Genomic DNA, 27,809 nt, shown 5'->3' with positions numbered 1-27,809 from the left:
TTTTACTCATGTTGATGTCCATCTCCCATTTGATAGGCAGAGAAGAATGACTCTGGAGGGAGACGATCCTCTGAGACCAAAACCAGAAAGACAAATAGATACTGGGTTCCCTTTGGCATCCCTGGCCCAGATCACAGTTGGGAAGAGAGACTAGTCTCACAATTTATTTTATTTTATTCAGATTTTTTAAACTTTTTTGGGTTTTGGTTTTGGTTTTTGTTTTTTGGCTGCACCCATGGCATGCAGAAGTTCCCAGTCCAGGGATCGAACCCAGGCCACAGCAGCTACAATGTTGGAACCACCAGGGACCTTCCTCAGGATTTATTATGCATTGGAGCCCCATTTAATGACACTGTAGCCTCCTTACCTTTCTTGGGCCCCTTCAGTATTTTTCACGTACGCAGACACTCAAAACATTCTGTGAGACTGGAGGTGATGAAACGGTTCTCAGCAGGTCATGTGTTATTTATATAAATAAAAAATTCTAGCAGAACACACATGACTAGGGATCTTGCAATAACTGTTCCTAGAAGTGAATTTACAGTGAAATGAATGAAACAAGACTCAGAATCTCTCAGAGTTCCCACTGTGGCACAGTGGGTTAAGAATCTGACTGCAGCAGCTCAGGTCACTGAAGATGCATGGGTTTGATCCCCAGCCCAGTGCAGTGGGTTAAGGATATGGTGTTGCCTCAGCTATGGTGTAGGTCACAGCTAGTATCCTTGAGGACATGGGTTCGATCCCTGGCCTCACTCAGTGGGTTAAGAATCCGGCGTTGCAGTGACCTGTGGTTAGGTCTCAGATGCGGCTAGGAGCCCATGTTGCTGTGGCTGTGGTGTAGGCTGGCAGCTGTAGCTCTGATTTGACCCCTAGCCAGGGAACTTCCATATGCCTCAGGTGTGGCCCTAAAAACACCAAAAAATAAATAACATAAAAGCTTCTCAGGTGATTCTGGGTATCTATCAGGTGAGAAAACTACTATTCTAGGTAGCTTTCTCTAGCCTAACAGGCCTGGTAATGCCACAGTACTTGAAACAGTCTATCTAGCTGCCCTGATGCCTCTTGTTACAAAGTCAGCTGGGACAGTGTCAGCTGGGGCAAGTAATACCAGCCCAAGAACAGCCCTATCACCAAAGCCTACCCACTGAAGACTTCCTTACAGGAAGGGTCCAGAGTGGACAAATCTAGAGGGACAGAAAGGAGATTAGTTGAGGCCAGGGGCTGGGAAAGGGGAATAGGAAGTGAAGGGAGCAGGGGAGGGGGCAGAGATGGGGATAGGGTGATGGCCAAGGGGAATGGCCTTTCTTTGGAAGGTGATAAAAATGTTCTAAAGTTGGTTGTGGTGATGTGACTATGCTGAAAACCAATAAAGTGTATGCTTTAAATGGGTGAATTGTATGGTATGTGAATTATGTCCCAATTAGTAAATAAACAAGTAAATAACCAGCCCTAACCTTCCCTTCCTCCTCTGCACACACACATAAACACACACAGATGCAGACACACACATACCATGCCAACGCGGGATCACAAGCAGGTTACTTACAAATACTCAATGAGTGAATGTCCTAGAGTTTGACCAGCACTCAGCAGCTTATCACCTCACTCACTTGTTAACACCTTCTCTGCCCACCCCACCGCCCCCACCCTTCCTGCACCAGATAGCAAATGGTCCTGGGCCAATGGCACCACCTGGTGGCCATCACAGGAACTCTCGGACCAGGTATTTCTGAACATCTCTCTCACCATTGGACCTCAGGCATAAGCTATTCTCTTTTCTTCTGCCAAATTCAGGGTTCAGTTAATTCTAATTTAGGTAATCTCCAATTTATACACAAGAATTCCTTTCCACCTCTTCTCCCAATCCTTGCCCAGAGTTCAACCCCTCTATTGCTGCTAAAAGGCTTAAGGAATTTCAGTTACAAGTCTGCCTTGTGAAAAAGGCAAGCAGTAAATCTTAGACACAATTAAGTCTACTAATTAATCTACTAACAATGCAACTCATTAACAAATGTCTTGGAGAATAATAAAAGCAAATAGTTATATAATAGAAGGGTGGTCTGTGTGGTTGGTAATCAAATAAATACAAACTAAAACAATGAGATGTCATTTTTGCCGGTCAAAAGATTTAAAAAGGTAATGCTCATAGTTAACAAGTTGGCTGAGATTCCTACAAACAGAGGAAGAGAGAGCCCAACATTTACAGAAATCAATTTGACAGTATGTAGGAAATGGAGTCTAAAAATATGCGTGGAACATGACCCACTTTTTCTTTTCATAGAAATATATACCCTAGAGAATTTATCAGGAATCTACACAAAGGTTCATGTGCAAATATGTCCACTGAAGCAAAGCTTTTGCTGGGGACAAACTGGAAAAACTAAATGTCCAATATTTGTGGAATGCCTAACTAAACTGTGGGATAAACATAGGATATAATCCAATTAGTAAAAATAATTACAGCAATGCTTTTAATGTATGAAAATGGTCTTGAAAACATATTAGGTATAAAAATCCACGTTAAAATATTTATAGTATGTTTTCTTGGGGAGTTACAACTGAGGCATGCAGAAGTTCCCTGGCCAGGAATTGAACCCATGCTACAGCAGTGACCTGAGCCACAACAGTGACATCACATCGTCCTTAACCACTAGGCCACCAGGGAACTCCTACAGTATGATTTTTTCACTACACACACACACACACACACACACATATATATATATATACATACATAGAAAGAGAGCCTGGAAAGAAATGCACCAAACGTTGAAAGTAGGTATCTCTAAGTGGTAAGATTGTCAATGATTTATTTTCTGAATCATCCACAATGGCCTTTATCAATTTTATAATACAAACAATTAATATAAACATAAGTAAGACAGCCACAGAGAGTCTTTAAAGGTACCACAAATTGCCTTCTGAATGCACTGCAGCAGGAAAAAATAAAGCCCACAGAGAACTGGTTCTCCACAAGGGGTGATGTTGGTTGGCAGGAGATAATATTATTGTGGGTTGTCTCAAGTGGCAGGGGATATTATTGTGGGTTGGCGATGCTGGTGTTCTGGAGGCATGGAGGGGGCAGATGTCAGGGATGCAGGCCCCACAACCAAGAATTCCATGGCCCAATGTCATGGGTGCTGAGAGTGAAAGCCATGCTCTGGAGTCAAACTCATGATGTGAATCCAGACCCTCAGCCACATCAGATAGTCAGTCCTGGCCAAGGTCTCACCCACTCTACACCCCAACCTACCCTTGTGAGGGGGAAGCACAGGATTTCTTAGTTAAAAAATAACTACATATGGAGTGTCTGGTACATAGTAGGCACAAAATAAATTATTGGTTGTCCTCCTAGAACCACATTTAAAGAAAGAACATGATCACATATTCCATTTTGTGTTTCCTTCTGTAGGTATCAAAAGAGAGTGCTTCCTAACCTTTAATTAAACTAAATTGCCCTCTTTCAAAGGGTACTTGACTTTGGGAGTCAAGCCAGTTTCGAGGTGCTGTGCTCTCCCTGGATTCTAGAGCTTTACAATCAGATTGGCAGGGTGAAAATGTGGGTCTATCCAAAACTCATAGAGGCAAATGTTCTAAGTACCAGGGCTAATGCAAGTGAGAAGCTGATGTCCTGTCCTGGCACTGCCCACTGGGTCCACCTGGGACCAAAAGGCTGGGCCCAGAGGAGGACACTAGGCACCAAAGGACACACAGATGTTGTGTGTGAATCTCTTATCGAACAAAGCAACGGGTGAATGCATTTGGTTTTCTTGCACTTTTCCCCTCTCCAATGAATGATTTGAGCTCTATTTATAAATCTGCTTGGAGAAATTAAAAATTATCTGGAAATAGCAGAAGTCTAAACCTAGGATATATTCTTACTGCTTCTGCATCAAAAGAGCCTTGGTACCACTTGCGGCAATGGAGATCCCATTGGTTGCCTCTCAACTCCTCTGCTTAAATTGGAGCAAGGCTGATGGGCATCCACATGCTCTCCTGGCTACTGTAACTGGGGGGTTAGAGATGCGACTTGTCTTGGACCACAGATGAACACACTGAAGCAAGGCTGGGAGGCCTGGCTGGGGAGGGGCGCTGGGGAGAAAGCTGTGTGGATACCAGCAACTTACTCTGCTCACAGCCAGGATCTGGAATGCTGAGCGCAAGCTGACCACTCCCTGCCTGCAGTCACGTCTTGCTGTCACAGCCCAGACCCCTAGGCACCACAGCTCTGCATGTAAAAAAAAATAAAAAAAGCCAGAGGCGCTGACCAGGCTCCAGAGTGCTGTATACAGACCTCCTTCAATGAGAACCAACTGCCAAAAATTCTCTTCACTGACCACACATGCAAAAAAAAAATTCTTCTGATATTAGTATAATGTATCATTTACTGTCAGAAGAACTGCTTTTTCCTCCCTTGCCTTCGGAAACATTTCTAGGCCATAGCACCTGCATTGTTGCCATATTTTTGCACAGTCCAGTGACCAAGGAGTATTTAGAGTCTGCACAAACTCAACAAATGGTGTCTCCCATCATCTGCTGAAGGATTGGAAAAAAAAAAAAATGAGGCAGAAGTGACCCGCTGGTTCGGTTCAGAAGACAACTATCTCTGTAGTTTACAGCAAAGGGGCTCCTCCCAGCAGGCCTGTCCACTCCTACTGCCCAAGAGGAAAACGTTAGTCAACCACATCTTGTCCAAACAGGGCTGGGCTTGTTCACACAGGCTGCCGAGCTCTCGCGTACCAGGAAGGTGGCACCAGGACGGTCCCTTGAGCCTCCTCAGGGCAGGCCAGTCTCCTGGACTGACTGTCTCCTTCACCACAATCTGTCTCATGCAAAGATAAACTCTGACAGGCTAGTGGGGGCGACAACCAGGAGGACCCCGAGCCGGCCCCCGATCCCTGCTGGAAGGGCCCTGGGTAAGTGTCACTCCATCCTGATCAGACCGAATGCCATGTACTCTGCACCCCCCGGTGGGCACCAGTGTTCCCCACAGTGCTGGGAGGGGTCAGTGTCTGGCCCCCTGGGAGCTTACGAGTCAGTGTGTCCAAACAAATAACCCCACAGAGGCGGGTGAGAGGGAAGGACTGGGGGTTGGGGATTGGCATATGCACACTGAGGTATATGGAATGACTGGCCCATGGGGACCTGCTGTATGGCACAGGGAACTCTACCCAATATCTTGTGATAATTCATGTAGGAAAAGAATCTGAAAGAGAATGAATGTGTGTATACATATGACTGGGTCACTTTGTTGCACAGCAGAAATGATCACAGCCTTGTAAATTAATTATACTTCAATAAAACTTAAAAAAATGAAAATTAAAAAATTTGAAAAAGTAATAAAATTGTTATCTAATACTAAAAAAATAAATAAATAACCCCACAGAGAAAGTGGAGCAGCTAGTAGAAGGAGCTGGTCTAGGGACCATCCAGCACATGCTGAGCATGGCAGGAGGCGTGTCTGCTCCAGTCCCCCTGTGACATCCATACATACTTTGTGACTGAAGAAACACCTGCCCCATCCCCAGAAATCCCAGTGGTGTTTGGTGCCTAACTACAAATGTATTTGACCAAAACCAAAAGAACTACCCAAGTCCCACTCCCACCTGCCACCACCTCCACCTCTGTCAAAGGCATCTGCAGATGTGGGGCAGCCTTTTTATCTGCAAGGAACACTCTGCAGACAAGGGGACAGGCTGTGTGAGGCAGGCACTTAGGGTCCCAATTGACATGGACAATGGGCTCCTGTCCTTAGATACTCTTTTTTTTTTTTTTTTTTTTGCCACACCTGCAGCCTGCATAAGTTCCCAGGTCAGGGATCAAACCCGTGCCACACCAGTGACAACACCGAATCCTCCACCACTAGGCCACCGGGGAACTCCCCCCAGATACTCTTAAGTAGAGAAATGTGGCGACAATCTTAAAAGTGTCCAGCCTTCTTGCCACCCCCTATTTGACCCCCAACCACTCTGCACTCAACACATTCTAGATAACGAGTCTATTTCCTCCTACCTCTTCATGCCTGAAACTAAGCCCCCATGATCCACGTGACCACCTCCTCAAGGGCATGCAGCTAAACTCCACTTGACCTGCGAAGGCTTCCCTGAGGCCAGAGCCTTACTTCCCTCCAGAACTCCTGTCATGGTGACTGTCTCAACCACAACCTGGGCTCGCAGCTTTTATCTTGGCATGCTATATGTGTGTCTTTCAACATTTATATTTGTCTCTTTTCCCTTACCTCTTTTTTTTTTTTTTGGACTGCACCTATGGCATGGGCATGAGAAAGTTCCTGGACTAGGGACTGAACCTGAGGCACAGCAGTGCCAACACCAGATCCTTAACCCACTGAGCCACCAGGGAACTCCCAAGACCTAAGCTCCTTAAACAAGGGAGGCTCTAATCACAGTAAGAGAACATGGGCCCTGCTACTCCTCTTTGCATCTCCTGGTCCGTGTTTGTATCACACCCATTCAGCCGACCCACCCCTGGAGTGAGGGGTGTGTGACACCTGGTTCCTGACCTTGCTGTGTTTTCACCTTCATACAACTCTAGAGGCCTTGAGACTGAAGCACCAATGGAAAAGGCATCCAGGGATGGAGAAGTGAGAAGAAAGGCAGTTCAATCCTGCTGTGTCCCCAACTCAGTAAAACCACTCAATTCCTTGGGTCAGTTTAACCTTTACTACAGGTTAAAAGAAGATGAAGCCTGACTCTCTTACCTATTTCACAAAGATCCCAAGCAAATAAGTTATATGTGTGCTGGCTGTTTTTCAAGTGTATCAAGGCCACAGTTCCTGGCATGTGGTAGGCATTTTATAATTATTCATTGAGTAAATAAAAATGGAAATGAAAAGATGATATTTTGATAGGATGCATTGCTCAGGGTAAGTGCACTAATCATGACCTGCCAGACACACCATCACATGGACAGCCAGCTCTCAAGCCACTGAGAACACGCTTTCCAACCCATCCACACACCACCCTTAGGCCAACATCTCTTATGTGCACACGACCAAGCTTTGCTCTCGGCTTGGCAACTGACTAAATTGTCTTCTTGACTTTGAAGATACTTCTATACCAATGTCATGGTCAAAAAACAATAGCATGGTTGAGTTTGGAGAAGTTGCCACTTACTGTTTTTCAAGAAACATCCATCCTCACTACAGTCTGAGGTTCTGAACTCTCTATTTATTTATTTATTTTGTCTTTTGGGGGCTGCTCCCATGGCATATGGAGGTTCCCAGGCTAGGGGTCAAATTGGAGCTGTAGCTGGTGACCTATACCACAGCCACAGCGATGTGGGACTCAAGCTGAGTCTGTGACCTACTCCACAGGTCATGGCAATGCCGGATCCTTAATCCACTGAGGAAGGCCAGAGATCACACCTGTGTCCTCATGGATATAGTTGGGTTCATTAACCACTGAGCCACAACAGGAACTCTAAAGGTTCTGAACTCTTAAGGTCAACACTGATAGGCAGCAGAGCACTTTGTCAGGTGGTGGTGGTTAGGCAGGGAGAGAACTGGTTCCTCCAAAGTTTAGCATGCAACTCTTGCAGGCAGTTTCCCCAAGTCAAGCCTAGGAGGACACGGGGGAAAAGGAACAAGGAACATAGGACATGACCATAGATATGACCATCTTCCAGACCTGAAGCTATTCACATCTGGAGATATATATGTGGTAGGATGGAAGAGGGAATGACAGTGACAATGATGCATCCCAGATGAGTAAAATTTCAGGCTGCCCAAAACACTTGTCTATACATTATTTAACTTGACTGCTACATCAATCCCATGAGAAGGTCTGGGTGGCTCACCTCCATTTTCAGACTGGGGAACTCAACTTCATAGAGTTCAAAGGACTTGCTTAGTGCCACAAGGCTGGTCTGAGCCTGGGCTTTGGGCATTGGCACTCTTCCAGCCATACCACACAATGACCACCATGCCCCACCAGGCACACCGCATGCCCCTTCTGCTCCTCCAACCCCACAGTATGCCACGCTCAAAAGTCATGCTGAGTTTTCACTGTGGTGCCAAGACGTGGTCTGCTAAACCCTTCCAGCCAGCTTTAATAGCTTTCTTTACGAACCGTGGTGCCCAAGGTATTGGCACCAATTTGTTCCAAGAGGGCAGTTTGTCAGAAAATTGGCTCACTGAAGCTTCATGTCCCTGACACACCATCTGCCCAAATCCGCCTGTGGTTTACCACGACTCCCGGCATCATTACAGCTTCTCAGCTAAGTATCACAGGATTATATGCATCTATGGGGATGGAAGACAGCTGGTTGGAGAGAGGCAGTCAAACCTAATACAGCTGGCTTGCCAACTAACGCTAAAGCTGTGGGACGGTGGGCAACATGACACTTTAAAAAAAAACTGTTAGAAAGCTTGCATCAAATGAGACAGGGTTCAGGAAAGTATTTTTGCAAACCAAAAAGAATTGTATAAGATTCCGTTACCGCCACTGCATTCCCCCACAGGTGCATGATCCGCGTGGTCAATTAATTATCTGTGGAAAATCATGCCCTGTGGTGACACGGTGCTCCCTTTCTCCAGAGGGCAGGTCTCAGGCAACGTGGAACAAGGTCCCAGCTTCAACCTGCTTCCCATAGGACAGCGCGTCTGGGAGGACACCTACCAGAAGCCTATTTTCAGGAGCCGCTGAGATGCCTCCTGGGGAAAAGCTTAAACTAAAGGGAGGAGGAGTCTAGCTGGATATGTCCTAGCCTTAGTGGTCAGTGGGGGTGGGGCGGATTGTTAACCCCTGCTGTGGCTGAGGCTTAGTGAGGTTTTTCTCCCTGTCCAGCCTCTCATGTGAACCCATGGAAAGCACAGCATCAGGGATGGAAGGCTTGTTGGGAATAGTGAGAAAGAAAATGGAAAGCTCTGCTTTCCTAAAACTCTCTGGGTTAAGTTTAGGGGCATTTAGGGGCCTCCCCCCGCCCTCAGCACCCAATACTTTACAACAGACTCCCTGAGGTTGCAAAGGCTTTGGGTTCAGTAGCTGGAGTCTTGGAGTTTGAGGTGGTGCTCAGCTGAAGGGGACAAGCGGTAGGAAGAAGGGAACATGGGAAGTGCCCCACGAGAGGGACTGAGTCACTGTGTTCAGCATCATCCATGGCTCTAGGGCACTTTGCAGAAGCTGAGGTCCGGAGTGAGTAGGTGTGAGAAGAGAAAAGCCAGTGAATTTTGGATTATTAGGATTAAAATGCTCGAAAGGTTGCTACCACAATGTTACTAAGTAGTACTACTGCATAGGTAATAGTACTACTATGTAGTACTGTGTAGTAGTAGGTTGCTACTACAATGCTACAATGCTACAGCAGTGCGAACTGGATAAAATAACACTAGTTTCATCTGCGGGCATCTTGGGAGATCAATGTTGTTTCCAAGAAGCAAATAAATGCAGCGAGGTTATTGCAACAGATATTTCATGAACATCTATTACGCGCCTGGGCCTGTCCAAGCCTGGTGGGTACAAAAAGCAGGGCCGACGCTGTATCTGCTACTATGGACCTTGCAGTCTAGCAAGGACAGCAAGCAGCGCTTCCGCGTAAATGCCAATTCATAGGCAGTCTCTACCCAAGCAGCAAATGCAAAGATCAACAAGGAGCCTGGGAGCAAGGATCACCTGCAAAGATAAACCTTTTTCCCAGGTTGGTCCAGGATCAAGCCTGTATTCAATCATACTATTAACCAACTAGCCTCAGGAGCAGCGTGCTCTGTGGGACAGAACAAAAGGGTCCCCCAGCATCCAGCACAGGTGAACCCCATACAAACACCAGCTGAATCCCTGCAGAAGTAAGATCTCTGACCGTCTCTTGTTCCATAAGTGTAAAATTCGGCAAAGAACACCTGCCTTCTTTGCCTGCATCAAGGAAGTGATGGTGAGGAGTAAGCAAGACACTGCATGTGGAGAGAGTCTGAGCCAGAATCTGTAAGGAAGTTCTCAAAGGCACAGTATTGTCTTTCTAAGGACTATAATCACTTTCCCTAGAAAATCAGGGCTCAATGGCCACGATCGCTGTGTTGATCATCTCTCCTGCTGTGATGATTATTTGTGTATGTCAGCTTAGCCAGGCTATAATCCAGTTGTCTGGTCAGACACCAGTCTAGATGTTGCTGTGAAGGTATTTTTTTCAGTGCAATTAACACTGAAATCAGTAGCGAGTAAAAGACAGTACCTTCCATCATGTGTGTGAGATTTACCCAATTAGTTGGAGGCCTTAAGAGAAAAGACTGCGGTCTCCGTGGATGGGAAGGAATTACACCTTCAAGAAAAAAATCGCAACATCAATTCTTTCCTGGGTCTCCAGCCTGCTGGTCAACCCTGCAGATTTCAGACTTTACGGCCCCTACCCACGACTGAATGAGTCAGTTAAATATATAAAATAAATCTCTCTCTTTCTCTCACTCTCTTTTTTTACCTTAATCATACTTTATTTGCATCTTTTTCTGGCCACGCCCATGAGGAAGTTCCTGAGCCAGGGATCAAACCTGCACCACGGCAGCAACCTGAGCCACAGCAGTGACATCACCTATCCTTAACTTCCAGGCCACCAGGAGACTTCTATTTGTGTCTTATTTAGACACTTGCACATTTCAAATCTCATTAAAGCTCTCTCTCCATAATGATATGGGACAGTAGAAGAAAATTATGCAGTAATATCCAGTTTCCAAACAGCAGTTCAATATTTTTGAGATCATGTGATATTTTATAGATACTCTACTCATACCTGATATCAGTAAAATTTAGGCTTGTGTTTTTACAAACTTGAAAGCCCTGTAACATTACAGCATTCATTTTGGTGATGTCATGGTGAACTGAAAAGAAACTCTGAGGAGCTTCCAATTTGCTTTTACCTCCGCTCCTAGAGAGTGATAAACGTCATGATTTTTAGACACCTTGATAAATTATGCACATATCCAGTTTTGAACATGTCAGCTATTGTACATATACATATATACACACCTTAGGCTATATGGAACTAGATGTGTGTTTGTGTGTGTACATACACAGAGAGACAGAAAAAAAATCTATTTACAAATAAATCATAAATAGGGGGTTCCACTTATATCTCAGCAAGTTATGAACACGACTAGTATCCATGAGGATGCATATTTGATCCCTGGCTTAAGGATCTGGCACTGCCATGAGCTGTAGTATAGGTTGTAGAAGAGGCTTGGCTCATGTGTGGCTGTGGCTGTGGTGTAGACTGGCAGCTGCAGCTCCAGTTTGACCCCTAGCCTGGGAACTTCCCTATGCCACAGGTGTGGCCCTAAAAAGACAAATATTCAGTTTTAGATATTAGATATATATATGTATGTATGTATATGTGTGTATATATAAGTAAAAATACATACATATGTTTAATTTTTCCAGCTTCTTTGGAGAACCCTAATACATCTGTGTTCTACTGATTCCATGAAAACACACCGAGGCTCAGACTCACCCAGGCTCTAATGTATATGGAAGTTAGCACTTCACAACAGTAGTTCCAGAGTCATATGCCAACCTGACACAGCAGTTAGCAGCTGTTAAAACAGTAAACTTAATTTTTGTAGTTGTGCTGGTTTTCCATGTACCTCTTTGCCTTTATAAGGCAGTCACTTTTGTTGAAGGAAGGAACTGAATCTCACATGATTCAAAATTCACATAATTTGAGAACAATCCTGCCCAAGGATGATGACTTTTTCTGCTATTCAGCTAAAATGCAGTAGGCATTCTTTACAATTACTAAGCTTATTTCTTTGAAACGGTGATTCTTGACAAATTATTGCTTGGTGGGCATTCATATGACCCCACATTCTGTATATGCAGTGAGACTGGACTCAGTTTTTTTTTTTTTTTTTTTGGCTTTTTGGCTTTTTGCCTTTTCTAGGGCCGCTCCTGCGGCATATGGAGGGTCCCAGGCTAGGGGTCTAATCGGAGCTGTAGCCACCGGCCTACACCAGAGCCACAGCAGCGCGGGATCCGAACTGCGTCTGCAACCTACACCACAGCTCACGGCAACGCCAGACCTTAACCCACTGAGCTAGGCCAGGGATCGAACCCACAACCTCATGGTTCCTAGTCAGATTCATTAACCACTGCGCCACCACAGGAACTCCTGGACTCAGTTTTTTATCTCCTAGTTTTGCTAAGTCACATAAAAGCACACACAGCACCTCAACAGACCATTAAGATTATTTTACATTTTTGTTCTTGATCTGTGCTTTGGTAAAACATTTATTACCTTAAGCAAAAAAGAAACAAGACAAAAATGATATTCTCTAGATCTTCTGACCTTGGGTTATATTTTACAAACTACCTAGGAGTTACATTATGTAAATAGAAAAGGTTTCTAATATAATTGGTAAAGAACTAGTAATTAAATGATATGCATAAAAAGTGAAAACCACTTGTCTGATTTTTTTTTCTTTTTACGGCCATACCTGTGGCATATGAAGTTCCCAGGCCAGAGGTCGAATCAGAGCTGCAGCTATGGTCAACACCACAGCCATGGCAACACTGGATCTGAGCCACATCTGTGACCTTGATCTGAAGCTTGTGGATCCTTCACCCACTGAGCAAAGCCAGGGATCAAACCCGCATCCTCCCAGAGAAAATATCAGGCCCTTAACCTGCTGAGCCGCAAGAGAACTCCATGAAATTTTAAAATATCAAAAAGCATATAGGTGGAGTTCTGGTCGTGGCTCAGTGGTTAACGAATCTGACTAGAAACCATGAGGTTGCAGGTTCGATCCCTGGCCTTGCTCAGTGGGTTAAGGATCCGGCGTTGCCTCGAGCTGTGGTGTAGGTCACAGATGTGGCTCAGATCTGGCGCTGCTATGGTTCTGGCATAGGCCGGCAGCTACAGATCCAATTAGACCCCTAGCCTAGGAATCTCCACATGTCTCAGGTGTGACCCTAGAAAAGACAAAAATATATATATATACATATATATATATATGTGATGTAGGTGAGATGTATAAAAAGGAAGGGAGGTTCTGGAAGCTGACTTCATTTCATTTGTATTTCTGAGTGAGTGGCTTGAAATAGTACCGAGTATCTGAAAACACTGAGGCCAAAGCCTCCAAACTTCACTGCATCTCTGATGTACCTCTGCCTGGTCTCTATTTTTTCCGAGCTGAGGAAAGATCTAAACCCAGGGCTTCAGCTGAGCTTTTGGTCAACCCCCAGCCCCCACCTCCTCAGTTGAAATGAACCCCTCAGTCATCTGCTCTTCATCCCACATCTTTAACTCTCTCCCCATTGGTTCTTGCCAATTAGTACTTAAGCTCAAATCTCTAAAACAACAACCTAACAAAAACCTTCCTCATCTCTACATCACCAACGGCCCCTGTCCTTTCACAACCATGACTCAGTCTTCTCCCTACAACCCGATGTGCTGGAACAGATTTTTACAGCATGTTTTCTTTCATGTTTACTGCATTGTGGTTTCTGTCCCCACTACTCCACAGAACCTGTTCAGCCCAAAGCCCCCAGGAACCTCGGTGTTGCTACACTCAGAGAACACTTTACACCCAACCATCCTTATTTCACATGACCTCCCTGCTGATTCTGACAGTGGGGACCACCGCCCCTTCTTGAAATACTCTTTTCCTTATTTAACGGCACTTTCCTGGTTCTCCTTAATACCCGATCTTTCTGTTTTCACTACAGAGTCTTCTACCTGGCCCTGTGGACTGAGTTTTCCAGGCCTTCTCTCAGATGCTCTGCTCTTCTTACCTGATACTTACCCAGGAAACCACATCCATTTCTAGGGCATCAGCCACCACTAATATGGGAACGACTCCCAAATCCCTTCCCTCACCCAGACATCACTCCTGTGTCAAAGACATCCAAGTGGCTTCTGGACACCGGCACCTGGACGCCCCAGGACACCTTAAACCCAACAGTAAAATAAGTCATCATTCTCATTCCCATCCACCGGTAACAACACCCCCCTCCCCTTATTGCTTTTCCACTTCTTATCACTATCCGTGCATTTTTTTTAAGAAGAAATAAACTGGAAATCATCCAGGGAAATTTTAAAGATTAGGGTTCAGGATGGGCTCAGCGAAACCCCAAAGGACATGGGCCAAATTGGAGGCCCTTATCCAGTCAAAGGCAACCCTCAAACCCATGGCTCTCACTGGCTCTCCCAGGATGAGGATAACATAGGAACCGATTTTAATTAGAATACCTGGGTCAAGAATCAGCCCCACTGCTTCCTCCAAATCAGAGAGAGGCTAGACTGAAACTTAGTGAGGCCCAGGTGGGGGTGTTCAATGCTTAAGGCTCTGCCCTCCAACCTTCAATAGGAAAGCAACTGTTGCCACCATGTGGCGAAGTGGAGGCACTGCAGCTCCTTTAGGAGGCCAAGGGCCAGCCAAGTAGCGTTTCCTTCAAATTGACCTTATCTTACAGATTCTCCACCTGATATTTATTAAGAAAAAAAAATCTTGGTTCTCTTTAAAATTAAAAATCTGAAGTCAGTTCTCTTTAAAAATCTGAAGTCCAAAATTCAGTGTCATAACAAAAAAAATTTCAGTATCATAAAAAAAGAATTTTGGCGTTTTTATGTCTGGCAACATTGGTATAAATTTATCAGGGATCCATAAAGTGCCAGTATTTATAAATTTCTCAGTAGTTCTATATCTTGTGGTATCACAAGGCTAGTACCAGGTGGCCTAGAGTAGTAGGGAAAATAAACCCATGAACCTGAGGAGACCCTCTTTTACCTGAGGCTGTTATTCTGAAGACAGAAGCACATTTTCTGGTTGAAGTCATCGAGAGCTAACATTAGTGTCAGCTGGCAGAGCCAACTTCTGACTCCCAAGGGTCTCTGTCCCACAGTTAATGGCTCTCTGAATCCATCCCTTGGACAACAGGTGGCTTTCCTTGTTTCAGGTGGCAACAGTAGCCATTTAGCTATGTCATGGGGACAGATGAGCCACCTGAGCTTGGGGGAAAGTGGGCACTGCTAAGACACAAGGTGCACTGAAGCACAGCTGACCTGTATTGCCAATTGGATGAGTCATCAAAGACAACATCCAGAAAAGCCCCTGAAAGAGGAAAACACAAAGTGAGAGAATGCAGTGACTAACAGCAGCCCCTCTCTGCATGTGAGAGAGTGGACTGAAACCCCACATCATGTGTGAGAAAACCAAGTTTCAGAAAAGTTGCCAAGATCACATGCAGCTAGTCAACAGCACGGTGAAGGCCTAAGCCCAGTCTTCCCTGCCATCTATTCAAGGAAGTTTTCTTCCCTATAAAACAAGTTGGTGCCCATTTGCTTTTCCTTTGTGTTTTCGATTTGATTTGGGTTAAGAATGTACACCTTTGAAAGATGCTCCTTACCAAGTCATGTTTAAAGGGTCTAGAGAGAAGAGAAAAATAACCTCCCCCATCCTCTTTGGATATTTTGAGCAAATGCTTCCTCCCCACTGATCATTTAGAGCAGGTCAGCCAGGAGGCTGGCTTAACAACCTGCAACCCACCCCCCTTTTCCTTCCTGCTTTTGCTTTTTTAGGGCTGCACCCCCAGCATATGGTGGTTCCCAGGGTAGAGGTCAAATCAGAGCTATAGCTGTTGGCCTACACCACAGCCACAGCAATTCAGGATCGGAGATGTGTCTTCGACCTACAACCACAGCTCAAGGCAAGGACAGATCCTTAACCCACTGAGCAAAGCCAGGGATCGAACCTGCGTCCTCACGGATCCTAGTCAGATTCATTTCCGCTTCACCATGGCTGCAACTCCTTGACAATCTGTAGTCTCTTAACCAGAAGGCTGGGTACCAGGTTTCCAGAATCATCTAATATTTATAGGCTTGACGTCTAGTTGGCCCCCTGCTGGTTTCATTCCATAACTGCAAGAAGTCCTTCCCGTTTCTCAATAGCTTGCAGGACAAAAGGCACAAACCTTGCACTCTGGTGATCAGTCATATTCAAACACTTTACTTTTGTTCAGCACATTATCTCCTAGTTCTTGGTGAAAACCTCCACGTAGATTTTTTTTTTTTTTTTTTGCCTTGAGCTGAAAGGAAAAAAGTCTCAGAAGATCTGGATATCAAATGGTACTTATAGGAGCTCCCGTCATGGCTCAGTGGTTAACGAATCCGACTAAGAACCATGAGGTTGTGGGTTCGATCCCTGGCCTGGTTAGTGGGTTAAGGATCTGGTGTTGCCGTGAGCTGTGGTGTAGGTCGAAGATGCAGCTCAAATCCCAATTTGCTGTGGCTGTGGTGTAGGCTAGCAGCTACAGCTCCGATTTGACCCCTAGCTTGGGAACCTCCATATGCCGCAGGAGCAGCCCTAGAAAAGGCAAAAAGACAAAAAATAAATTTAAAAAATGAACAAATAGTATTTATATACTTATTGTCACCAGATATATTTAGTTTTCAAATATTTATTCAAATACACATCCATTCTTCAAATATTTACCAAGTGTCTACTATGTGTGTGGGTACAAAGCAGCAAATAAAACAAATAAAGCTTTATGGAGCTGACATTCCAGTGGGTAGATAGACAATAAGCAAGGAAACAAACATTCATTAAAAATTTTGTTGTTGTTGTTGCACCCATGGCATGGATAAGTTCCCAGGCCAGGGATCAAACCTGTGCCATAAGCAGTGACAATGCTGGATCTTTAACTGCAAGGCCACTAGGGAAAGCCTCCTTATAAATTTTTTAAATGCTATGGAGTTTACAAAAACAAAAGGAGAAGCCAGAGTTCCCATTGTAGCTCAGGGGTAATGAACCCGACTAGTATCCACCAGGACACTGGTTTGATTCTTGGCCCTGCTCAGTGGGTTAAAGATCTGGCGTTGCTGTGAACTGTGGTATAGGTCACAGACACGGCTTGGACCTGGCAATTGCTGTGACTGTGGCACAGGCTAGCTGCTGCGGCTCCACTTTGACCCCTAGCCTGGGAATGTGCCATGGGTGCGGCCCTAAAGAAGGGGGGACGGGTACTGTGGCAGAGAATGTGGGGCTATTCAGATAGATGAGCCGGGGCAGGCCTCTCTGTGAAGATGACCTCGAAGCAAGCCCTGTAGAGGAAGACAGGGCTATGCAGAGTGGGAACAGCAAGTGGTGTGAGAGCGAAGGGAAGACATTGGTGCAGCCGAGGCACTGCAAGGAGGCTGGGAAGGATGGAGGCAGACAGCAGGGAAATTGGCAAGGAAGCTGGCCTTGACAAGCACAGTCTAAGAGGCATGTCCAGGGAGCTCCCTGGTGGTCTAGTGGTTAGGATTTGGCACTTTCACTAATCCTAGGTTCAGGATTCGGTTCAATCCCTGGTCTGGGAACCGAGATCCCAAGTCAATTTGGTGCTGCATGCTGCAACCAAAAAAAATAAAAATAAAAGGCATCTCAAAATTAACATGTGCACAACTGATCTTGAGATCTTCCTCTGAAAAGCCTCTGTTTGCATTTCTCTTAGGAGAAGGCTCCTAACGCATCTCCCCAGCTGCAGTCCTCCCTCCCTCCAGAATATTTTCAGCTGGGAGTTCCCATCGTGGCTCAGTGGTAACGAAGCCAACCAGTATCCCTGGGGACTCAGTTTAATCCCTGGCCTCACTCAGTGGGTTAAGGATCCAGCATTGCCATGAGCCATGGTATAGTTCATAGATGCAGCTTGGATCCTGAGTTGCTGTGGGTGTGGTGTAGGCCAGCAACTGCAGCTCCAATTTGACCTGTAGCCTGGGAACTTCCATATGCCACAGGCACAGCCCTAAAAAAAGCAAAAAAAAAAAAGATGATCACATCACTGCCCAAGATCTCCAGTGGTTTCAGATACATACTCAGAGAAAAGCCAAAGTCACTGTAGGACTGCAAGACCCTGGGCTGAGATCTGGCCCCACACACCACCTCCCATCGCCCTCCCACCCCACCCTTCCCCGAGTCTCATCTCCTCCTGCCCTTGGCTGTAGCCACACTAGCCTCCAGGCCTTTATGGCTTCTGCAGTTGTAGCCTTTCTGAGAGGTCCTCAGAGATCAAACGGCTCACTCTCTCAGCTCTCAAAGCTGTGCTTACCATCTCAGTGAGGATCCCCTGCCACTATTTTGTTTCCTTCACCCCCCCCTTCTGATTCATTGATTAATTGACTGAGTCTGCACCTGCACAAGTTCCTGGGCCACGGATCAAACCCATGCCATGGCAGTCACCCGGGCCACAGCAGTGACAATGCCAAGTCCTTAACCAGGGAACCCGCCCTTTTTCTGCTTTATATTTTTATAGCACTTATGACATATTTACTTGTTTATATAATGACTACACCTCCCCTGCCCTGACAATCTTTCAGGTTCATGTTCATTTCCTCAGTACCTAAAACAGTGCCTGGCACTCAAAAAATACTTGTTGACTTGACAAATGAGTGGTAGGAACAGCTGATTACGGGGGATTAGGAGAGAACGGGAGGTGAGGAAGTTTATCAGCATGTGTGAAAAGGTTACCGCGAAAGTAATGAGAAGAGATATGGGATCAAAGGAGAGAATTTTTTTAAATGGTCTCTAGGGGAGTTCCCGTCGTAGCTCAGTGGTTAACGAATCCGACTAAGAACCATGAGGTTTCGGGTTCGATCCCTGCCCTTGCTCAGTAGGTTAAGGATCCAGCATTGCCATGAGCTGTGGTGTAGGTAGCAGACGTGGCTCGGATCCCAAGTTGCTGTGGCTCTGGTGTAGGTGGGTGGCTACAGCTCTGATTCGACCCCGAGCCTGGGAACCTCCATATGCCGCAGGAGTGGCCCTAGAAATGGCAAAAAGACAAAAAAATAAAAAATAAAATAAAATAAAATGGGCTCTATAACTTCAAGGACCTCACAGTGACTTATACTACATCCTATATTAAAAGGTTAGTTTCCAATTCTATCAACTTCAATAACGAGATTAGTCTAAGAATTACACAATTAATCAGAGTAGGCACAATAAAAGAAAATTATCTTTTATGTGCCAGGTATTAGACAATGAACAGCCCTGAATGCAAGGAACTTAAAAGTCCAGTAAGTCACCTAAAATGATGATGAGGATTCATTTAGAAATGATCTCGTGGCAGTGTAGTCAGGTCGGCTAAAACTTTACTTTTGTTCCTCTGAACTGGAATGTTACCTGCTTGCTGGTGAGTAAATTTAAATCCTATCTCCCATATCTGGAGAAAACCATAATTTGAAAAGATACATGCACCCTGATGTTCACTGCAGCACTATTTACAATAGCCAGGGCATGGAAACAACCGAAATGTTCACTAACAGAGGAATGGAAAAAGAAGATGTAGTACATATATACAATGGAATATTACTCAGCCATAAAAAGAATGAAATAATGCCATTTGCGGCAACATGGATAACCCTAAGGATTATCATACTAAGTGAAGGAAGTCAGACAGTGGAAAGATAAATATCACATGATATTACTTATATGTGGTATCTTAAAAAAAATACAAATGATCTTATCTGCAGAACAGAAACAGACTCACAGACTTTGAAAACAAACTTATGGTTACCAAAAGGGACAGGTAGGGGAAGGGATGGACTGGGAGTTTGGTATTAGCATATGCACACTGAGGTATATGGAATGACTGGCCAGTGGGGACCTGCTGTATAGCACAAGGAACTCTACCCAATATTCTGTGATAACCTATATGGGAAAAGAATCTGAAAAAGAATGGATATGTGGATGTATATAACTGAATCACTTTGTCATAAGGCAGAAATTATCACAATAACATAAATCAACTATATTTCAGTAAGATTTAAAAAAATGAAAATAAATAAGTAAATAAATCCTATTCCCCCCCCCCCCCCAGCTAAACAGAAGCTTAATGAAGTAATTTGCTCAAGGTTACATTACTAATAAATGATGGAGCTGACATTTAAATCCAGGTATCTTTGGGAAGAGTTGGTATTACATGTGTGTTGAAATTCACACCAGAATACACATGATGCCTATTATGTGTATTCTTTTTTTTTCTTTTTTTTTTTTTTGGTCTTTTTAGGGCCACACCCAAAGCCTATGGAAAGTTCCCAGACTAGGTTGAATCAGAGCTACAGCTGTCGGCCTACACCACAGCCACAGCAATGTGGGATCCCAGCAGTGTCTGTGACCTACATCACAGCTCACGGCAACACAAGATCCTTAACCCACTGAGCGAGGTCAGGGATTGAACCCGCATCCTCATGGATCCTAGTCATGTTGGTTACCACTGAGCAACAATGGGAACTCCTATTATGTGTATTCTTTCTATAAAAATTAGAAAAATGTTTCTCACTTTGTCCTTCATAATAAAATCCTCAAAACAACAGCAGTGAAGGGATATAGAAGATATTACTTGCATCCGTCAGACAACTGGGCATGAGCATGACCGAATTTCTGAGCAGAGACAATGCTAATAAATGGATGATTTGAAGCAATCCTACACTCACATGAACAAGAAGCAGACCACCCCATACATTAAATGCCAAAGTCCAGGACTGGGGAAAAAAACCCTGGGCTTCTTGTTTCCTTTTCCCCTCATGTCTTTGGACTAGTTTCTTTGTTGGCTTGCACTCAAGCTGTCATAGGCAGAATTTTAAGATGACCCCCAAGATTCTCACTTACTTGTGTACTAGAATCCTCTGCCTTTGAGCACAGGGAGGCCCTGTGCCTACAGTGGGCTACCACTCCCTTGATAAATGACACAAGGCAGTGGGGTGGTCGCTCCCATAATTATACTATATTTCGGTTAGCAGACTGAAAGGATCTTCTCCCTCTCGCTTTGAGGAAATAAGGTGCCATGTTGCAAAAGGGCCAGTGGCTTACAACCAACCTGAAGGTGGCCTCCGAGAGCTGAAAGGGACCCCGTTCAAAGTCAGTAAGAAAAAGGGGACCTTGGTGCCCCAAGAGCAAAAGAGCTGAATTCTGCAACAACGTTAATGACATTGGAAGAAAACCCCGAGCTCCAGCCAACACTGTCTATCTTGTCAATACTGTGATGTCAGCCTGAGGAGACTCTGAGTAAAGGGCCCAGGTAATCTTTGCCCAACTCCAGACCAAAGGAAACTGTGAGACAGTAAGTGGGTATTGTGTTAAGCTATGAAATATATGGACATTTTTGACACAGTAACAGAAAATTAAAACAAAAGCCAATGTCCATCCCTTCCAGACACTATTAGAGGAGACCAAACATGATGTCACATTAGCCCAAGGGTAATAACGAAAACAGTTTTAAATTCAGAATTGTTCTAAATCATGCCTGTTATGCCTGTTCAGATCTCTATGCCTTTTCACTTGCCATTCCTTCTTCTCTTTTTTTTTTTTTTTTTTTTTGCTTTTTAGGGCTGCACCCCAGCATATGGTTCCCATGCTAGGGGTCAAATTGGAGCTGTAGCTGCCAGCCTACACCACAGCCACAGCAATGCCAGATCCAAGCCACGTCTGCAACCTACACCACAGCTCACAGCAATGCCGGATCCCCAACCCACTGAGCGAGGCCAGGGAGCGAACCTGAGTTCTCAGGGATGCCAGTCAGTTAATTAAACACTGAGCCACGACAGGAACTCCAAAATGTTGCTTCTTCAAAGAAGTATTTCCTTACCCCCACCACTCCTGAGCAGAACAAATTCCTCTTTTCTTCTTTTCCATTGCAGCAGCTTGCCTATGCATCTATCAAAACACTGACCATGAGGCACTGTAATAACCTCTCACCCCTTGCACCCCAGAGTGAGATTCTTTTAGGGCAGAAGCACCCCAGTATCCTGTACAGGAGCTGGCATAGAGCCGATGCTGAAGAGCTGGCCACTGAGTGAAGAAAATGAGGCTCTGGATGCCCAGAGAATTTCTGGGGTTTTTTTCCACACAGATAATCAGGCCTCCAGTATTAATGGGAACCTCGGAAAGCCATCACCATGGCAACAACTGGATGACTAAACAAACACTGTTAAAAGGGCAGATATTTACTGTCTCGAAAGAGCTGGTCTGAAACGGGCAGGTGAACTTGAAGCCCTAGGTGGTAGCAGGTGCTGGAAAGGATATAGATTCTTCCCAGAAGGGATGGTGTGAAGCTCTGTCTGATTTGTTTTGCTTCAAGACCTGTGCTAGGTTTGCAGGCTTCTGATTCAAATCCATTCCTGAAATCAAATGTCAGCCTAAACAGACAACAATCCCACAGAGTTAGTGTTACGTGATGTCTTAACACTTTAGGTAACAAGACAGAAGTGAGAATCATACATCCATAATATTCATGGCATTCCCAGGACTCAAAGGCAGATAGCTGTTTAGGAAATTATGGGCTCAGGCAAAACTATGCAAAATCAAATAGCATTTGCTGGGTGTGTGTTTTGACAAGGCTCAGAGAAATAATTCAACTTTTTCCTTAGGACCCACTCCTGTGAGCAAACACTTGAGGTGCTCGCTTGTGTTTAAACTAAACTAATCATGCTACTGCTTTAGGGCTCCACCTCGGTGGAAAAGGCGTGTTCAGAATCAGAGGGATACAAAGCAAGGCATGGAAATAAGGCATCTGCTCTTAAAAGCTGCTCATTACCACTTCATAAGAACTAGACTCAGATTCTCTCTATAAATAAACCACTAAACAAAAGAGTACTACTTTCTAATAAAAGTATTACAACCACATTGCCAGAAACTTAGAAAAATTCAGGGGGAAAGTGGTCTTACTATCCTAAAACAATTACATTAATATTTATTACATTTTTAAATAACATTTTAAAAACTTTTTAACATAAACTTTTTTTTGGCTATGCTCTTGGCATGCATAAGTTCCAGGGCCAGGGACTGAACCCACACCACAGCAGCAACCAGAACCACAGCAGTGACAATGCTGGATTCTTAACCCACTGCTCCACCTGGGAACTCCAACATCAATTCAACGTCAGTACCTCTTCTGGCTCCTTTTGGGTTTATCTGATGTCGTCCCCATGAATCAAATCAGATCCTTTAAGATCTTTATATTTCGAGGATCTTTTACAAATACAGATCACTTGGGTAGCCAGCTAAGGGCACAACTTGCCAGAGATCAGTTTAGGAGAAGACATGGGGTCTGGGTTCTAGTCTTTTTTAGTGATGACACTAGATGCTCCTTCATTCACTTCATAGTGTCAATATACCAGACTTTGTGCTAGATGCTGGGCTATAGCTGTGAATTAGACAAGGCTCCTGCTCTCACAGGACTTATATTCTCATGTGGATGGCTGTATGTATATACTGCGCAGTAAAGAAGAAAAGGGAAAATAGAGGGAGAAAGTAGAGATTCTGTACTAGCTATTATTTCACTGCTAATGGAAACTGCAAACTGGCAGAATACAGTAAATACCTTCGATGCTCTGTGGGCCCACAAGATTCATGGCCTGGTGAGCTGGATACTCTACCCGTGGCCTGGCAATGCCCAGCTGCTCCATCACGCCATGGAGCAGCCTCTGGATATCTGTTTCTGAGACCCGGTCAGGGGTCCTCGGGCTATAAGCCAATGCTGGAGTCCATCCAAATGTCAGCCACAACACTAGGCCAGACAGCATGGTAGAAACCATCCTGGAGACCATTTTTAATCTGCAGGGAAGAAAAAAAAAAAAAAAAGACCAAACATGTATCAATTGGCCACAATTGGCAACTGTGATGATGCAATCACACAGTCATTCCAGGAAGTGATTCAAGGACCACCCAGAATGGGACTGCAGTGAAAAATCCTTAAGAGTTTGCTTAGGCCTTTTAGGTGCCCACTTTAGCCAGGACATCTGCTGTGAGAAGGTATTAAAGAAACAGAATAGTCAGCCACAGGGAACTCTATCTAGTCACTTGTGATGGAATATGACGGAGGATAATGTGAGAAAAAGAACGTATGTATGTGTATAAATATATATATACACACACACATGCATATATATATATATATATATATATATGACTGAGTCACTGCTGTACAGCAGATATTGACAGAACATTGTAAATCAACTAGCATAGAAAAAAATAAAAGTCTTTAACAAAAAGGAAAAAAGAACAGTCCAAGATGGCCAGTTCCCTCTGTTGTCTCATTCTCAGGAAGACTAGACTGGAAAGGCAGTTCCCATTCATTTCTTACTGTCCTTGTAGCTCCCTGGAAGTTCTGCATTTCCCCTTCCCTGCCACTCGCTCCCTCTCTTACTAAAGCAAACAACAACAAACATTTGCTTTAATTTTGAGAAAGAGGCAGGGAAAGTGACATCTTGACTTTTCTCGTCTTGAGGAAGAAAAGACTCACGGGAAGCAGTTGGAAGACCAAATGGTAAGGAAGCACAGAAAGCTTAGGAGTGGTGGAGGGGAACATCTGAGCCAACAGCTAATACTTTTGAGATCCTGAGGGGGGCTGAGAATACACATAGCTCAGGCCTCTGGTGCGAGAGATAAGGGATGCTGGCCGGAGGAGCTTGGGCAAATGCCTCAGCTCTCTTTGCAAAAAGGGAGGAGAAAGCGTCTGTCTTAGAGGGTTACTGTGAAGGTACATGTGGGAGCACATGTAAGAGCGCAATGCCAGGCACAAAGCCCCCTCAACTGCTATTATCATGTTAGCAATATTGCCTTGCTATTCTGGAGGTTAGAATTTGGGGGACTGAAGGGTGGTGAGAAAGAATGGGTGAAGGAAAGAGAAAAACTAGTCAGGGTAGTCAACCTGTCCTGCATGTTGGCTTCTATGGAGGCAGAAGTCTGCTGGAAACTGAGGACAAATATTCACTCAGCTTCCCTCTGCAGCTGCTGAGCCTGAGGGTGGACACTTCAGGCAGGGTGGGAGGGGGGCAGGCAGACTCTCTTTTGACCATTCTTCTATGAGGGAAGGGAGAGGTGGTGGTGGCATGCATTTCTTCCCCGAAATGGCAATATTGATAACCCCAATTTCAATTTCTGCAGAGGAAAAGTCTTATTTAAAAGCCACTACTAGATAGAAAACCTTGTCCCCCAAAGAGCTGAGAGCAAAGCCTGCAATTCTGACAAAAAGGCCGGAGGCAGACACCAGCTTCTCCAGCCATCTTCATCTTCCCCTCCTCCACCCTTAATGCAGGATATCTTTGTTTCATTAACACCCCCCCAGCCAACATCTTTCTGATCTGCTGAGCTAGCCAATCTTCTTCCTCTTTCTCTCTTATCTACAGCCGAACCTCCAATTCCCTCACCCATCCTTTGTCTGCCCCCAGCCTTCAGCTCCAGGATTCCAGCAGGACGCCCTCCCCCACTGCGGATCGCGGAGAAAAACCCATTTCTTGGGGGGACGGGGGGCGGCGGCATGAGGTCAAGCCGGCCTCAGCGCAGGACTTACCGAGTGGCAGCTGGAGGAGCCTACAACGGTCTGTGCCTCAGTAGGGGTCGGGCGGGAAGCCGGGTAATCTGGGTAGCTCCTGCGTCACCTCTTTTCTCATCTTAGCCCCGCCCCAGCCCCTCCTCCAGCAGGTGGAGGCCGCCTGGCCAGCACTACTCAGAAAGCAACCGAGATGCTTGTTCAATCCACCCACGGGTTCTAAGTACACCTCCTGGAGACCCTCTCCCGCTACCGACCCCTACGGAAATTAACATTTTCTCTAGCAGGTATCTAAACAGTGTGCCCAGATCGCCTGGCCACTTCTGCCCTTTGCCCTCAATAGCGTACTTTTAATTGTGTCGTCTTCCAGCCTTTTTATGTTGTTTTAAAGTCTTTTAGCTTGAAAAGAGGCAATGTGGCAATGACAGGGGGGGGAGACAAGAATTAAAGGCCCTGAGAATTTACTGGGAGTGCTTTCTAAAGACTTTTCATTGAGCAGAAAAACTAGGGGGACATTTAATACAAGATGCTAGAAATTCCTGTTAAATGATAAACCAAAACCACGTGAAAACCTCTAAGAATATTAATTTTGAGTGTTATTTTCCAACTTCCACTCCAACTATCAAGGAGAATTTCTTTGGCCTCAAGAGAAGCCATACTCCCTGCACATGGCAGAAATATATCCAGGTAGATCCAGAATGCTCCTTGTTAAAACACTGGAAAATTTTGAACACTTGAGTTTTGTTCAAACACAAGAATCGAAGTGTAAAACCATACCGTGAACACAGTATCTCTTTCAAGACTGGGGATGAGTAAAGTACCTGGAGGTCCAAGAATAAGTACCTTGAATCCTGAACTCTGTACCTGGCTCTAGTCCCCAAATCCATTATCATCTACAGTTATTTTATGCAATGAAGAGGCGCCTGCAAAATTCATTTGAGACACTGTGGTCTTTTGGTTTGAAGTCAGCCTCCTTCCTACCACCTTTTCTTCCATGGGTGCTCTTCCATTTCCAGCTTTTGTTTCAGTGCGTGCTAAGTCAGTAGGATAAGTACTGTCTATTGCTTCTAGGCTCAAAGACCATGCTGGGGTTTAATATATTTTTTATTCACACATCCTGAGGTTTTTTTTTTTTTTTTTTTTCAATTCTGAATTTTACCTTGTGTTACTTGTTTCTTCATTCTGTGCTTGGAAAAATGGAGAAGCCATTACAATTTATTGCCTTTGTGTGGAATGGAAAGTTGACAGAAATACACTAAAATGTTTATGCTTCATGTGACATCTGGGCCTGGGCCTGATGATTTTCAAAATCCTATATTAAATTTTTAGTGATTGTAGAATGTTGTCATGGAGTTCCCGTCATGGCTCAGTGGTTATCGAATCCGACTAGAATGTTGCCAAGCAGTCTATTAAGTTCTATATATAATTTGTTGCTCATAATAATCAAATTAATATTAGATCTTTACCTGTAAGAACTAAGTGAAAATAGTCCTTGAAGTTTCTGCACATGTCCAGACACTAACTTTTGTTGTTTGTATATCATTTGATCAAGTATCCCCATGAGATGAGTAAAATTATCTCTATTTTGTATAAGGAAAAAATGAAAATAAGGATATTGGAGTTCCTGTCATGGTACAGTAGAAATAAATCTGACTAGGAACCATGTTTCAGGTTTGATCCCTGGCCTTGCTCAGTGGGTTAAGGATCTGGCATTGCGGTGAGCTGTGGTGTAGGTCACAGACAAGGCCTGGATCTTGTGTTGCTGTGGCTGTGGTGTAGGTTGGCAGCTATAGCTCCAATTGGACCCCTAGCCTGGGAACCTGCATATGCTGAGAGTGTGGCCCTAAAAAGAAGGAAAAAACAAAAAAAACTACCTAGAGGTTTTCGCCAAGAATAATGTGCTGAGCAAAAGTAAAGTGTTACTGATCACCAGAGTGCAAGGTTTGTGCCTTTTGTCCTGCAAGCTATTGAGAAACGGGAAGGACTTCTTGCAGTTATGGAATGAAACCTGCAGGGGGCCAACTAGACGTCAAGCCTATAAATATTAGATGATTCTGGAAACCTGGTACCCAGCCTTCTGGTTAAGAGGCTATAGGTTGTCAGGGAGTTGCAGCCATGGCGCAGCAGAAATGAATCTGACTGGGATCCATGAGGACGCAGGTTCGACCCCTGGCTTTGCTCAGTGGGTTAAGGATCTGTCCTTGCCGTGAGCTGTAGTGTAGGTCACAGACACGGCTAGGATCCCGAATTGCTGTGGCTGTGGCATAGGCCAGAAGCGGTAGCTCTGATTTGACCCCTAGCCTGGGAAACTCCATATGGGGCAAGTACGGCCCTAAAAAGCAAAAAAAAAAAAAAAAAGAAAGAAAGAAAAAGGAAATAGGGGTATTAAATCAAGGCTAAAACTAAAATTTCCTGACTCTCCAATTACCGTAACTGCAAGTTTTTCACTTTCATGATCCTTTACCCAAATTACAGCTTTCAGCTAACAAAAAATGGGAATGATGTGTGAAAGTTTTTATAAATATCTTCCATTATTGATTACTGATTAATCCCTCAGAAAAGCCACTA

At 44.6% G+C, this 27,809-nt stretch overlaps 1 protein-coding gene across 2 annotated transcripts in view; it reads right to left on the bottom strand.

The window, feature by feature from the left end:
* The window catches only part of SCG5 (secretogranin V), a 64,390-nt gene extending 39,031 nt beyond the window's left edge, over positions 1 to 25,359 (bottom strand). The window contains exons 1-2 of one of the 2 annotated variants that reach the window (XM_047766789.1): positions 25,263 to 25,359; positions 23,292 to 23,524 (exon numbers count right to left, since the gene is read on the bottom strand). In XM_047766789.1, coding sequence (XP_047622745.1) covers positions 23,292 to 23,517 — 226 coding nt within the window. In that variant the 5' untranslated portion in view covers positions 23,518 to 23,524; positions 25,263 to 25,359. The remainder of the gene's footprint in view (positions 1 to 23,291; positions 23,525 to 25,262) is intronic. The other variant, XM_047766788.1, reaches the window with a different exon arrangement.
* Positions 25,360 to 27,809: the final 2,450 nt, after the last annotated feature.

Source organism: Phacochoerus africanus, chromosome 2 (genome assembly GCF_016906955.1).
Source record: "Phacochoerus africanus isolate WHEZ1 chromosome 2, ROS_Pafr_v1, whole genome shotgun sequence".
NCBI lineage: Eukaryota > Metazoa > Chordata > Mammalia > Artiodactyla > Suidae > Phacochoerus > Phacochoerus africanus.
The sequence above is the reverse complement of the archived record's forward strand: the minus strand, read 5'-3'. Positions and strand labels throughout refer to the sequence as shown.